Raw genomic sequence first — 14,232 nt, 5'->3', positions numbered from 1 at the left:
TTTCTGTACTCTTTGTTTTTAAACAGAATTTATTAGAGAAAATCACTACTGGACAAAATAGAGTTGGGGATGTAGCAGGGAAGATTAAGATTGGTTATCAGGAAAACTTATAAAGTTATACAACTTTTGAACCACGGAATATAATTTTGGAAGAAGTAGAAGAATCACTTAAGGTTATACAGAGGCTCACAACTTTGATTTAGCTGTATGTTTTTGGAAAACAGCTTAAGGCAGTGCTTCTGGTAAGGAATTTTATGGACATTACCCTTAGAGTCTAACAGATTCTAATATTGTGAGCTAGAGAAGCTGTGTGTGTGTGTGTGTGTGTGTGTGTGTGTGTGTGTGTGTGTGTGTCTGTCTGTGTGTCTGTGTGTGTTTGTGTGTTTGTGCACATAATGGTGACTCTGCTATTCCCTGCCTGGTATCTACATGTTTTATAGCCATATGGCCTGCTGTAAATTAGTGCATGTTTAGGGCAGGGTGTTAGAACCATCAAATCCAATGTAGATCCAACTGGACCTAGATGAGTTCCAGCAGTGGAGCTGGATCTTTGTGGCTTCTTTCTTAAATATAAGTTTCAGATAACTCTCCTGAGTTCACAGATGGCCAAGAAAGATTGCTCCCAATTTTGGATCATTATTGCTCACAAAAAGTGTAAGGAGGGCATCCTTTTCTGAATCCATTGTGCTTTCCTGAAGAAGTATGCCCACTCCCTGCCTGTTATTTTCTGACAGTGGAATGGTTTTCTATTGTCATGCTCTCCCACTAATCTCACAGAGTAGGTAAACAGAAAGCCAAGGGTGAGGGTAGCTCAGAAGAATGCAGACATTCTTAAATTTATATTTATGTGACTGTAACACCTTAGGAAATATTTTCATGCTCAGTGAAATCCTTTCTTACACATAAATGTCTTAGTGCTAATATCTTCTTCATTTAACAAAAAAATTACATTTAAATAGTTCAGGTTTTAAGCATTTAAACTACATTTAAATTACATTTAAAAGCTTGGTTTTAAGAAAAAATTGTCCACAAATATATGTGTGTATGATTTATATTTTTTTATTCTTTTGAACCATTACCTTGAAATACAGAAAATACATTACCTTTTTATACAGATTATAAAAAGAATGATTATTTTACAAAAGGCTTTTTCACATTACCAACAAATTTATGGAAATTGTCTTTTAAAAAGCAAGTTTCCCAGAGTGCCTGGGTAGCTCAGTCATTTGAGCGTTTGACTCCTCATTTTGGCTCAGGTCATGATCTCACGATTTGTGAAATTGAACCCTGCATTGGGCTCTGCACTGACAGTGCAGAGCCTGCTTGGGATTCTTTCCCTCTCTTTCTGCCCCTCCCTTGCTCGTGTGCTCTCTCTCTCCCTCTCAAAGTAAATAAACAAAAAGAATTTTCCCTAATGCAGTTACAGTATTTGATTTTACAGATGTAAGTCATATAATACAAATAGCCATTTCAGTCATATATACAAATAACCAGTACATTTCAGATGTATAGATTTGTGTATGAGTATTTTAGTTAAAGTTAAATACTCAAAAATCAGTAATTTGCCACATAAAAAATATAAAGTAGCCTACTATTAGTGTACTACTATTAGGCTACTAATTAGCCTATTAGTTACTATTAGTGTAACTCTAAGGGAATATTATAGGAGAAGTGGTCGTAAGAGCTTAACAAGTAAGACTTTAAAAAAAAATTTTTTTTTAATGTTTATTTTTGAGAGAGAGAGAGAGAGACAGAATGGGAGCAGGAGAGGGGCAGAGAGAAAGGGAGACACAGAATCTGAAGCAGCCTCCAGGCTTTGAACTGTCAGCACAGAGCCTGACGCAGGGCTCGAACTCCCAAACCTTGAGATCATGACCTGAGCTGAAGTCGGATGCTTAATCGACTGAGCCACCCAGGCGCCCCTAACTTTAATTTTTCTTTTTTTTTTTTAATTTTAAAGAGGGAGAGGGAGACTGCAAGCGCAAGCAGGGGAGAGGGGCAGAGGGAGAAAGAGAGCTGGAATCTTCAGCAGGCTCCACACTCAGTATGGAGCCCAACATGGGGCTCGATCTCAAACTGAGATCATGACCTGAGCTGAAATCAAGAGTTAGATGCTTAACCAACTGAGCCACTCAGGTGCCCCAAACTTTTTTTCAATCTTAAGTAAATGTATAATCATTTTAAATTTAATTTGATAATGAGTCCACTGCAAAATCTAAAATCATAATTTTATTAGTTTTTTTATATTCCAGGTTTTGATTACAACAAGGACAGCTTCTGATAATTTTAGCACCCAGTATGTTTTGGATGGCAGCGGCCACATAATTTCTCAAAAACCTTCACATCTTGGTCAAGGTAAGAGAGTAGCTTTGTAGTTTTGCCTTTTCTTTCTTGTTTATTTTATTTTTTTCTTGTTTATTTTTTTAAAAATTGTTACATCTCAAATTCAGATGCATTACTTCAGGTTTGCTTGTGATAAAGGGTAGTTAACTTCCAAGTGAATATTCAACCCCTACTTTAGTCACCAATCTCTTAAATACTTAGTTTTCTAAAGAGAGACTGTTAAAAGACTATGGAGAATATAGACATTTAACAGTATTTATTCTTCCAATCTTTTTTTTTTTTTTTAATTTTTTTTTTCAACGTTTTTTATTTATTTTTGGGACAGAGAGAGACAGAGCATGAACGGGGGAGGGGCAGAGAGAGAGGGAGACACAGAATCGGAAACAGGCTCCAGGCTCCGAGCCGTCAGCCCAGAGCCTGACGCGGGGCTCGAACTCACGGACCGCGAGATTGTGACCTGGCTGATGTCGGAGGCTTAACCGACTGCGCCACCCAGGCGCCCCTATTCTTCCAATCTTGAGCATGGAATGTTTTGCTATTTCTTTGTGTCTTCTTTAATTTCTTTCATAAGCTTTCTATAGTTTTCAGCATACAGATCTTTTATGTCTTTGGTTAGGTTTATTCCTGGGTATCTTATTGTTTTTGGTGCAGTTGTAAATGGGATCAATTCCTTGATTCCTTTTTCTGATGCTTCATTATTGGTATATAGAAATGTAATCGATTTCTGCACGTTGATCTTATATCCTATGACTTTACTGAATTCACGTATCAGTTCTAGCAATTTTTTGGTGGAGTCTTTTGGGTTATCCATGTAGAGTATCATGTCATCTGTTAAGAGTGAAAGTTTGACTTCTTTTTCAGTTTGTATGCCTTTTATTTCTTTCTGTTGTCTGATTGCTGAGGCTAGGGCTCACAGTACTGTGTTGAACAACAGTGGTGAGAATGGACATCCCTGTTGTGTTCCTGACCTTAGGGGGAAAGCTCTCAGGTTTTTCCCCATTGAGGATGATTTTAGCTGTGGAACAAACTGAGGATTGCTGGAGGGGAGGTGTATGATAAGATGGGCTAAATGGGTGATGGACTTTAAGAAGGGCATTTGTTGGGATGAGCACTGAGTATTATATGTAAAAGATGAATCACTGGGTTCTCCTGAAACCAATACTACACTGTATACTAACTAACTTGAATTTAAATAAATTAATTTTTAAAAACAGACTATGGACAAAAACATGGATTAGTTACTCTTCTGTAAAAACTGTAAGAGCAATTATTTTGCTATTGTTGGATCACTTAGTGTCCTCTTTATATGTGAAGGATATTTTATTGAAATGCCTAAAACATTATTGATTTGGTAATTGTAATAAACCATATAATTAAGATACTATGATTAAATAATTAAAATATATCTGTATGGAAAACTTGAAATGTATGTGCAAATAAATAGAATAATGTACCCATCACTCAATTGTAACAACTCTTAGCTCATTGCTAATGTTACTTCATCTAATAATATTGCTCTATTAATTATTATTACAGTTCTTTCGTGTTTTATACACTTATGTAATTTTATTACATTTTAGTTGACATCTTATGTTTTTATGTTCCTTTACTGTCCACTTACAACAAAAAAGAAAAGCTTTTCAGGCTTGAGTTTCATGTGTCTCCTTTAATTGTTTCCATACCACTAACTTCCAGTAATGAGTGTTTAAAGTTGAGAGAATGTTGAAGGTATGACCTCTTTAGTCATGTTCAAAAGAATTATTTGATCTGAAAGGATTTGTTGCTGTTTGCCCTTCTTTTCCAATTGAATTATAAATTCATTTTTTAATTTTGTGGTCCCTCATTGTAATTTATTGAAGTACTATATTTTTTCTTTAGTTTCTTCCAATTTTAATATTAAATTATTAGATCTATCTTTTTAATAATTACCATCTTTTTTCATTAAAATATATTTATTATGTCTTAATACTGATACCAAATTCACTTTTTCTCTTATTTTTTAATCTTCAAATTGCTGATTAATTTGCATATTAAGAATTTATATTTTGGGGCGCCTGGGTGGCACAGTCGGTTGAGCGTCCGACTTCAGCCAGGTCACGATCTCGCGGTCCGGGAGTTCGAGCCCCGCGTCGGGCTCTGGGCTGATGGCTCAGAGCCTGGAGCCTGTTTCCGATTCTGTGTCTCCCTCTCTCTCTGCCCCTCGCCTGTTCATGCTCTGTCTCTCTCTGTCCCAAAAATAAATAAACGTTGAAAAAAAAAAAAAAAAGAATTTATATTTTTATATCCACACAAAGGAAAGAGTCAGTTGGAACTTCTAAGAAAACACTTTTTTTTTTTTTTTGGCATTTACTCAGTTAATAAAAATGAGCTCATCTTGTAGCTGTTTAATTTGATGTATGATAATATTGTACATATTTTACTTAAAAATAATAGACTCTGATTCTTTGTCTTTTTTATGTACTGAAGGTTACAAAGGAGAAGGCTTTTTTTGTTTAGTATAGTCCCTTTCCAGAAATGTTCTGACCCCAATTCTGAGGAGTTCAAATTAGGAGGCCATTAGGAGATATTTGGGTGGCTCTCCAGTAGAGTACTTTGAAGTAATCTAGTCACCTTATAAAACTTAAATGTATTTATTTTTATCTTAGTAGTAGCCAGTCTAATCTGGATGGCCTGTTGCTCTGCATCACTCATACTTCTCATGCTTTTCTGTGTTCATCACCATGGGAACTATGAAATAGCAGTACTTAAATATGGAATCCTTCTGATCTCTGCCCATTTGTTGATTGATTTTTCTTTTCTTGCTGACCCAAGTCTTCTACTTTGAGTGAGACTAGGTATGCATATTAAGGAACTTCTGTAGTCAGTAAATGAACCTTATTTTCTTTAGCATATTCCTTTTATCTTAAGAAACAACATACTTGGAAGGTCAGTAGTTGTGAAACTAGTAATTGCCTTTCATGATTCATTTTTATCTCCTGATTATAGTTGGTTGGCTAGGAAAACAACAAAGAATCAAGCTCTTTTAAATTTCTGTAGATGGACATATTATAGAAATCTACAGCACTTTTAAAAGCTTTTTACATTTATATTGCCTTAGTGCTGATAGTTTTTGAGTGATTGGATCACAGACTCACATTTCACCACCAGCTGTCATTCAACTTCCATTTAAATATTTTCTGTGTAAGATAAAACTACAGTACAACCATCCTAATTAGTACCTGTGCATTTAGGGTTCTTGTAGATAAATTTCTGCAGTGGTGTGAACATCCTTTCTTCACAGTTACTCTTCATATCATCTGATCAGAAGATGACACCTAACTGTAGGTGCCGGGACAACTTAAAGCAAAATCTTTTTTAGACACTGGAAAATTTGTTACCCCTTTAATTTTTTTTTTTTTTTTTAACATTTATTCATGTTTGAGAGAGAGACAGAGTGTGAGTAGGGGAGGGGCCCAGAGAAAGGGAGACAAAGAATCTGAAGTAGCTCCAGGCTCCGACCTGTCAGCACAGAGCTGGACATGGGGCTGGAACTCAGTGAGATCATGACCTGAGCTGAAGTCAGACGCTTAACCAACTGAGCCACCCAGGCACCCCTGTTACCCCTTTAAAAACCATATTTAAGATGTTTAAAAATAGTTTACTAGAGATTTCAATTCTGGTTTTTCTGGGTGTAGGTATTCGTTTTGTGGATTAATTTAGCCCTTTAAAATGATGTATGTGCTTAATAGCGTGTCATTTTAAATTACCCTTCTGTTCACTTCTGTTTTAAGACACTTAAAAATTTATAAGAAATGTAAAAATAATTTTAAATTATCTTACAATAACTTACTAAATTATTTGTTGTAATCATATCTTTTTTCTGTTATTACTTCCATTTCCTTTACCCTAGATAATCAGTAGTAAGCTTTCTAAATTGATTTACCCTCCTGGCAAATTCTTTTAACATATCCTAGTACTTCTGCCGTAGGAATTTCTCAGGTATCAAAAACAGTATATTTAAAGTACTCTGATCAGGGTCATTCCTTTCCTTACCCTGTTATTAGAGTAGAGCATCGTGTTCTTTGTAAATCCCTGTTAGGTATGATTGTGCATGCATTGGAAGATTTTTTTCATGTTGAGACTGAAACTTAATTCATTAAATAGTTTTTAAAAAGTTTGATATATTCAAGCAACCATACCTCTTTACATTAGGAATATAAATAGCTAGCTGCCTTTATAAGTGGCATAACATAGGGTCATGTAAAAATATAACAGGGAACATATTATAGGATTGCAGTTTAATTCTGGTGTTTGTAGAATGTGCTAAAGTTGGAGAGCTGAGCAGTTCTCTTGTAAAATATGATAGTATACTAGGGCCTCCTCCCTATTGGCCAATATTACTTGGTACTTTTTTTAAGGATACACATTTCATTTGGAATCAACATAGTTTTCCATCATTAAGTTTTATTCAAACATATATAATTCTTGGCTTATTGTTAAATCTCAATTTGCTCTAAGAGAACATTTTTAACTGCTGAAGCAATAATTTATCAGTTAATATATGGATTAATTATAGTGTGGTCTTTCACGTATAACATATTTAAAAATCAACAAGTACCTTTTCGTACATTTGTATTTTGCTTATTGATTTCTGCCTGCCTTCTCACCATCTGTCCACAGATACACAGATATACACAGATATACTGTCACCACAGCTACAGTATATGCTATTATATTTGTCACAGGCTAGTGGAGAACACAGATGAGTTAAAGGAACTCACAGAGTAGTGGAGAACACAGATGACTAAGTAATGACAGTAAAAAGAAGCCACCAGCTGCCTAGAGGAAGGTTAGGGAGTTTTTCAGAAAAGTTATCATTTGAGTTTGAAGATGGTAGGTAAGAAGGGGTGGGGGTTTAACCTTGTAGCAAGAGAAGAAAGATGAAGAGGAAAAGCACCAATTGAAGAACTATGTCACAAAGAAGACAAATACCATATGATTTCACTCATATGTGGAACTTAAGAAACAAAACAGATGAACGTGGGGAGAAAAAAGAGAGGCAAACCATAAAACAGACTCCTAATTATGAAGAACGAATGAGGGTTGCTGGAAGGGAGGTGGGCAGGGGGATGAAATGGGTGAAGGGTATTAAGGAAGGCACTTGTGATGAGCACAGGGTGTGGTATGTAAGGGATGAATTACCAAATCCTGTACCTGAAACTAATATTACACTGTATTTTAGCTAAATAAAATCTAATAAAAACTTGGAGGGCAAAAAAGGAAGTTAAATGAGTTAGGTTCAAGAAAAAGATGAGTAGACAAGAAAAGTACTTGCATCCCTGGGAGCATTAACTGAGTCTGGGGGCATAGGTGGGCAAAGGAACAAGTCTGCCATGAACAAGGCATCTTTTATGGCCCTAGGAGGAACCAGCTGAACTTCTTTAACAGCCATATGTAAGCTGACATGAGATATTGGAGGATGGGATCCTCAGACAGAGTTGGTTCACCTCAGATGCCAGATCTCATCAGGACTTACGCTTAGTAAGCAGTGATAAAGAAAATTAGGACTGAGCTAGAGAGACAAAGTTTTGCAGTGCTAGAGATCCCAAAACCTTGCTAGAAGAAAAGACCCCATTCCATCTTTAAGACATTTGAAATGAGAAGTGAACTAGAGCTAAATAAAGGGGCAGCTCAGCTCCAACCCAGATACATTCCTAATTATATTGAAGAGATTCTCTCTTTAGCTACTTGACAGAGGAAATAAAGTGCCTTCTCTGGGGGAAAATACCTACTTACGTATCTATTTTTCTTTCATTTACTTATGTATCTATGCAATGTCTGGCAAAAATAAAAATATTAAGAAACAAAGGAAAATGGGATCTATAAGAGAAAAAAATAGTTGATATAAGAAAACAAACATGACCTCATATTTGAATTAGCAGACAAGAACTTAAAACAACTATGTTAAAGAATTTAGAGGAAAAGATGGTCAAAATTGCTAAAAAGGTAGACAATTTCAGCAGAGAAATGGAACTCTAAAAAAGAACCAAGTGAAATTTCTAAAACTGAAAGTAAAAGTTTATTTCTTATAACCAGCAGTGAGCCACTGAACCTTTTTAGGTAGAGGGTGAATGTCATGGTATTTATAAAATTAATTAGAACACTGTAACTCCTACCATAAACTATGTCTTATTATAAGAAGTGTTATCTTGAACTAAGTTTTGAAGGAGGGAAAGGGACTTGACATAGATTTGAAACAGATTTTTAGGATAGAACAGGCCTAAAAGACTTACACAATATTGGCAGTAAGAGGGAGAGGGAAGAATCAGTTAAATCTAGAGTATCTGCCTTTGGAAACTGTTGGATGTTAGTGTTATATGAGAAAGAGGATTAAGTGTAAGTATCAGACGTAAGAAGGAAAAGAATGAGTTCAGGTCTGGGTGTGGTTGATTTGAGGTGGCTTTGGGACATTCAGGTGATATTGAGTGAGCGTTTATTTATAACTTGAATGCTGTCAGTTTCATATGTATATCTTTAGTAAATTCTAAGATGTGTGTTTTCTCACATTTTGACGTCTCTAAAAACAGGTCATGGCTTGTAATTAATGGCCTCCCCAAATCCTTTTTGGATGGGAAGTTTTGTGCATTATTGATAATTCATGTGTTGATTGCAAGAATAAACAACAGTTTCATATTTTTTTTTGCAAAACAACAAATGCTTTGTGAGACCTAAAAAGAGAATATAGCCACAAGTGAAAAAAACTGGGTTAAGTACAAAAGGTTTGCTATCACATGCCAGGCACTGAAATTGAAGACACAAGAGGAAATTGCCATATCAGTGAGGATAGATAAAAGAAATATCTAAGCAGTGAGAGGCTGGTGTGGACCAATTCATGTATCGCACAGGACTGTTGTTAAGGCATTGTATCATGAATTATTTGGCATATATTTTCTTTTTCAGAGATTCATAAAAGTATAGTGTTTTTTATAACTTTGATCAAGAATCATTGGCATACATGTAGTAGTTGAAACTTTGGGCGTGGAGGAAATATCTAGAAAGAACATAGAGTGAAATGAGAAAAAGGCATAAGAGGTCTCTGATGATAGGGTCTGATACACTCTGCTATGAGTGTGTCCTTTGTTTAGCAGGAAGGCAGAGTGCATACCTGTTGTGATTGCTGGGCATGTGCACTCCTTGATCTCTGTCAACTTCACCTCAATGTGAATTTGGCAGTAGCCTGTTTACTTTCCTAAGGCAGAAAATGTAGCACCACAGTGTTACAAGTGAGAAATACCATGGTGTTCCAAGGACTTTAATTCTGTGTGTGAAGGTGACATGTTAAATTTAGGCCAAAAAAATACCTACCTAAAAATGGAGGAAAGCAAAAAAAAATTTTAATTAAATTGTTAGTAACGTAATATGCTGATGAACTTACCTGATCAAGAGAAAAGAAGCAGGAAAACATCAAATGTGAACAAAATAGAAATACAGCTTTTCCCTTGTTTTTTCTCCCCTCAAAGATCTTTTTTTCCTAAGATAAAAAAAATTGTATATATTTATAAAATAAAGTTTCAAAAATTATAAAAACACCATGTGTCCCTTATAACTAAGAAAAGAGTCCAAACAAATTTGGGGTTTATTCTTATTACCACATTTGTGTTTTTTTCTTCTATGCATTCATTTCTGTGCATGCATTTCTATTTGTTATTCAAAACTTTTTTGTTAAATGCCTGTAGGTTATTAGTCATTGAGGTGCTGGGGCTGTAATGTCATACATGGTACATAATCATTTGCTCTCATGCTTCTTGTATTCTAAAAGGGGAGGCAGACACAAATTTTTTCAAATATTGATAATTTCTAGGAAGAAATAAAACATGGTTTCACTTTGGGAGAACCAGTCTTTGATAGGGCATTCAGGGATGGATTCTTTAAAGAGGTGATACTTAGGTTAGGATCTGAAAGTTGATAAAGGAGTTAGCCTTGCAAAAGGTAGTAGGGGGAAGACCATATGCAAAAGTTCTGAGGTGCAAATAAGTATGATGTGTTGGAGGACACACCAGAAGGAGAACATTGGTAGGAAAGGAAATTGCCATAGTCAAGAATATATAGGTCCATATAAGTTTTAGCCCTTTTTATTCCCAACCCCTTTACTCCAGTTATCCAGTGTTATTAATAATAGTGTAAAACAGTTTCATGCTACTGTTAGGCCCTCCCCTACATCCCTTTCATTTCAATAATTCCTATTTCACAGTTACATTGCAAATGCCAGCCATGTTGCCATATTATGTTTACATTTGGCTAAAACTCTTTGCTTATCAGTTTTATTTTCTCATCTTCTTCTGTCATAAAATTTCTATTTTGATATAATTCTCATTTGGCTGGTGCTCATCCACCACTGTTTTAATAAAATGTACTTGGGGAATGAACTTCTGAATCCTTGCAGTGTCTTCATTTTATCCTTATACATAACCCTACTGGGTGTAAGTTTCTTAATTACCCCTCAATCATTTGTAGATTGCCTTCTAGTGTTATAGTTAAGAAATTTGATGCTAGCATTTCCTCATAAGGAACTTACTGTCTCTGAAAGTTTCTAAAATTTTTTCCTTACCCTTAAATTAATCCTAAAATTTAGGATTTCCAGTGGAAGTGTGGTGTCTCTTTCTCCATACACACACACACACACACACACACACACACACACACACACACACACACAAATATACTCCTGCTTGTAGTAAGCTCTTGAAATTTGTACTAAAGACTTTAACTCAAGAAAATTTTCTTCTGTTTAGTTAAACCTGTATTTGTTTCTTTTTCTCTTCCTGGAACTCCTGATTTTATGCTAGGGTTTCTAAGTCTTATATTTTCCTCATGATTGCCATTCTGTTTTGTTCTTTTTGTGAGCAGTAGGTCAAAGATTGACCTATTGCAGCAACTTTTAGCCTTTCTGACTTTCGTTCACATAGTACATTTTAATCATACAAATCTAATCAAAGCAAAAAATTCTTGATGCAGTATATACTCTTACTATGTGTGATGCACTCTATTTTCTGCTCTTGTTTAGTATATTCTAGACTTTATTTAATTTAAAAAAAATACTAGTTGCTATATATACTAAATCAGTGATTCTCAACCAAGGACAGTTTTGCCTCCCAAGAGACATTTGGCATTGTGTGGAGACATTTTTATTGTCATATCTGAGTTGGATACTGCTGGCATCTAATGGGTAGAGGCCGGAGATACAATTACACATCCTACAATGCACAGGACAGCCCCCTCAACAAATGTCAGTAATGCCAAGTTGAACACTGTACACTAAATTGATTTTTTGACTTCTCAGTGCTTTGTTTCTCAACCCTGGCAGTACAGCATTAGAATCACATGAGAGGATTGATTTACTAAGTTGAGATTAGCTCATTACTGGTAGTTTTAAAAGTTCCTCAATGTTTAAAAAACACAGATTTATGGTATAGTAATGAGAAAATATCCAGGCCTAATTGTGTGTGTGTGTGTGTGTGTGTGTGTGTGTGTGTGTGTGTGTGTGTTTAACAAAAGCTGGTTATTAATCTGATATGTAAGCATTATAATATTTATACTTTTATTCAACTTTTTAGTTACTACACTAGTAAAAAGAAAATCTTTGTGTTAGATTATACTGTATTTTGAATATTTGTTGTTCAGAAGATGAAATTAAACCAGACAGTTAGACATTATTTCAGATAAGAATTTTTAGTGTAGTAATTAAGGTTATCACATTTGCTATATTTTAGCTTTATACCACCTATATATTGTATTTTAAGGTGCAGACTAAGCATCATTCCAGGTGGTTTGAATATCAGCAAATTATTAAGATACTACATTCTGGTGAGCCCATGTTTCTGTGTGGTGGTAGAAATCAGATTATTCTTGTTTAGATCACACAGAAGAGATAATACTTAGCCAAGTCAGTCCAGTTACAAATAGAGGAGTCTAGCAGAGGATCAGAATAAGTTGCAAAGTTGAGCCACCTTGGGTTCCCGGAGTTGGGAGAGGACTGGCCTTCAGTGATAGAAGGGGTTGAATATATTGTATATAGATTTGAAGATGTGTGAAGTTCTTTTCACATCTAAATGTGCTTTCCTCTTATCTGCCAACAGGTACAACTGTGACTGCTTTAAGATTGTTTAAGAATCTACCTGTAAGAAAGCAGTTTTACTCAACTGCTAAAAAATGTAAAGATGAAATAAAAAAGATCCAGGATCTCCTCATAAGCTATGGTATACTTAAACATGACTTAAGGATTGTTTTTATACATAACAAGGTAAGTATTATTATGTTTCTATAAGAGTTTTCGGTATATGATATTATAAAGGCACAACTTTATCAAAATCAGATATGTAAAGTCTTCTTGCAAAAATTTGTCCACATTTGTTTAGTTTATTATATAAAGAACCTCTTTACTTTCTTATCTGACGTCTAAATGAAATCTGATTGAACCTTTCATAATTTCTGAGATCAGGGATTTTGCCAGTAGACATCCAAGAAATATTTGAGTGCTACCTAAATATGCAGATGTATAAGACTTGTTCTTTTCCTTTAAGGAATTCACAATTTAGTGACATTTTTCACCTTCTATTACAAACTGTTTCTCCTTTGGAAGAGTTTTTTTTGTTTTTTTAAAGGAAACTACCTCATTTCTTCCCAGTTTTCAAGTGAGGCTGATTAAGAAATTCTTGTTGCTTGATGAATCTTGATAGAATGAAAGGTATTTTCTGATTATTCTGTTTTTCATAAAATTCCACATGTGCACTTGAAATATTTAAGAGAGGAAAGCAGAAGTATGGAAACCCAGTGGGGAGTTGAGAGTTAACATTTATTGAGGCCCTACACAATGCTACATCATATCCTAGGTACATTAAACTCCTATGATCCACAGCAACAACTGAGTGAAGTAGACATATCAATTTACCATTGTCCTCTGGACTGAACTCAAGAGAGGTTTAATACTTTGCTCTGTGTTGCACAGCTAGTAAATTGTTGAGATGGGATTTGAAACTTAACATGCCTACAGAGTGCAGGCTATTTGCACTCTGCTGTCTTGTCTTTTCATTTTAATACCTTATGTGTATATAGTTCTTTTCCAGGTTTCAGAACACTTACTAATAACTTTGTAAGTTAAGCAGCATTATTTCTATTTGTAGGAGGAGCTTAGAGCTCAGAGTAATCAAAGAAATTGTTATATACTTTACAGTAATTAGTAGTACTGGGGTCAGAATCCTTTTTCATCCAGCATTCTTTCTATTCTGTGTCTGTTTACTTGTTATTAAGATGATTCTGTCTTAAACCAAACCATGGTGGAATATTTATGATCAAAATCTTTGGTCATTTAAAAAAAAACAGAAAAGAAAGAAAAACATTAAGATTAGTCAGCCACCTATTCCTGCTACCATAGAACTCAACCACATGATACCTTGAGATCTCTTCCTGCTCTACCATGCTATGATTCCTCAGGATGTTGATAGATGGAGGCTCATCCCGCTATGACCTCTTTATCCAAAGGACATTTAGCAATTAAAAGCCCAAGTTAAGAAAAGATCAAGGGCAGAAGAAAGTGATTGGGAAGGGAAAACATATGAAAAAGGTAAAATATGAAGATAGGAACTTCTTGTTTTTAAAGAAAAGCAACAATAAGGAGAAAATAGAATAAAACAAGATTTCTGCCTCATGTAATAGAAATGAGTATTTAAAGTCAAATATATATATTTTCTAAGTTTTGGATAAGTTTATATTATTTTCCAACCACTGTACGATTACCAGTACAGGCATTATCTTTTGAGAATGGAAGGTAGTATTTTATAATATGCTGCATTTTATTATTTTTTGAGGACAGCACATCTGAACTTACATTGAATAAACACAAGTCCCTTGATA

General features: G+C 34.9%; 1 protein-coding gene across 10 annotated transcripts in view; it reads left to right on the top strand.

Moving 5' to 3' along the window:
• The window catches only part of PMS1 (PMS1 homolog 1, mismatch repair system component), a 99,062-nt gene that overhangs the window by 26,308 nt on the left and 58,522 nt on the right, over window positions 1–14,232 (top strand). For all 10 annotated transcript variants that reach the window (XM_047870524.1, XM_047870531.1, XM_047870528.1 and 7 more), the window contains 2 exons: window positions 2,253–2,355; window positions 12,459–12,622. In XM_047870524.1, coding sequence (XP_047726480.1) covers window positions 2,253–2,355; window positions 12,459–12,622 — 267 coding nt within the window. The remainder of the gene's footprint in view (window positions 1–2,252; window positions 2,356–12,458; window positions 12,623–14,232) is intronic.

The sequence above is a fragment of the Prionailurus viverrinus genome, chromosome C1 (genome assembly GCF_022837055.1).
Source record: "Prionailurus viverrinus isolate Anna chromosome C1, UM_Priviv_1.0, whole genome shotgun sequence".
In the NCBI taxonomy this organism is placed as follows: Eukaryota; Metazoa; Chordata; class Mammalia; order Carnivora; family Felidae; genus Prionailurus; species Prionailurus viverrinus.
This window is presented reverse-complemented; position numbering and strand designations above follow the sequence as displayed.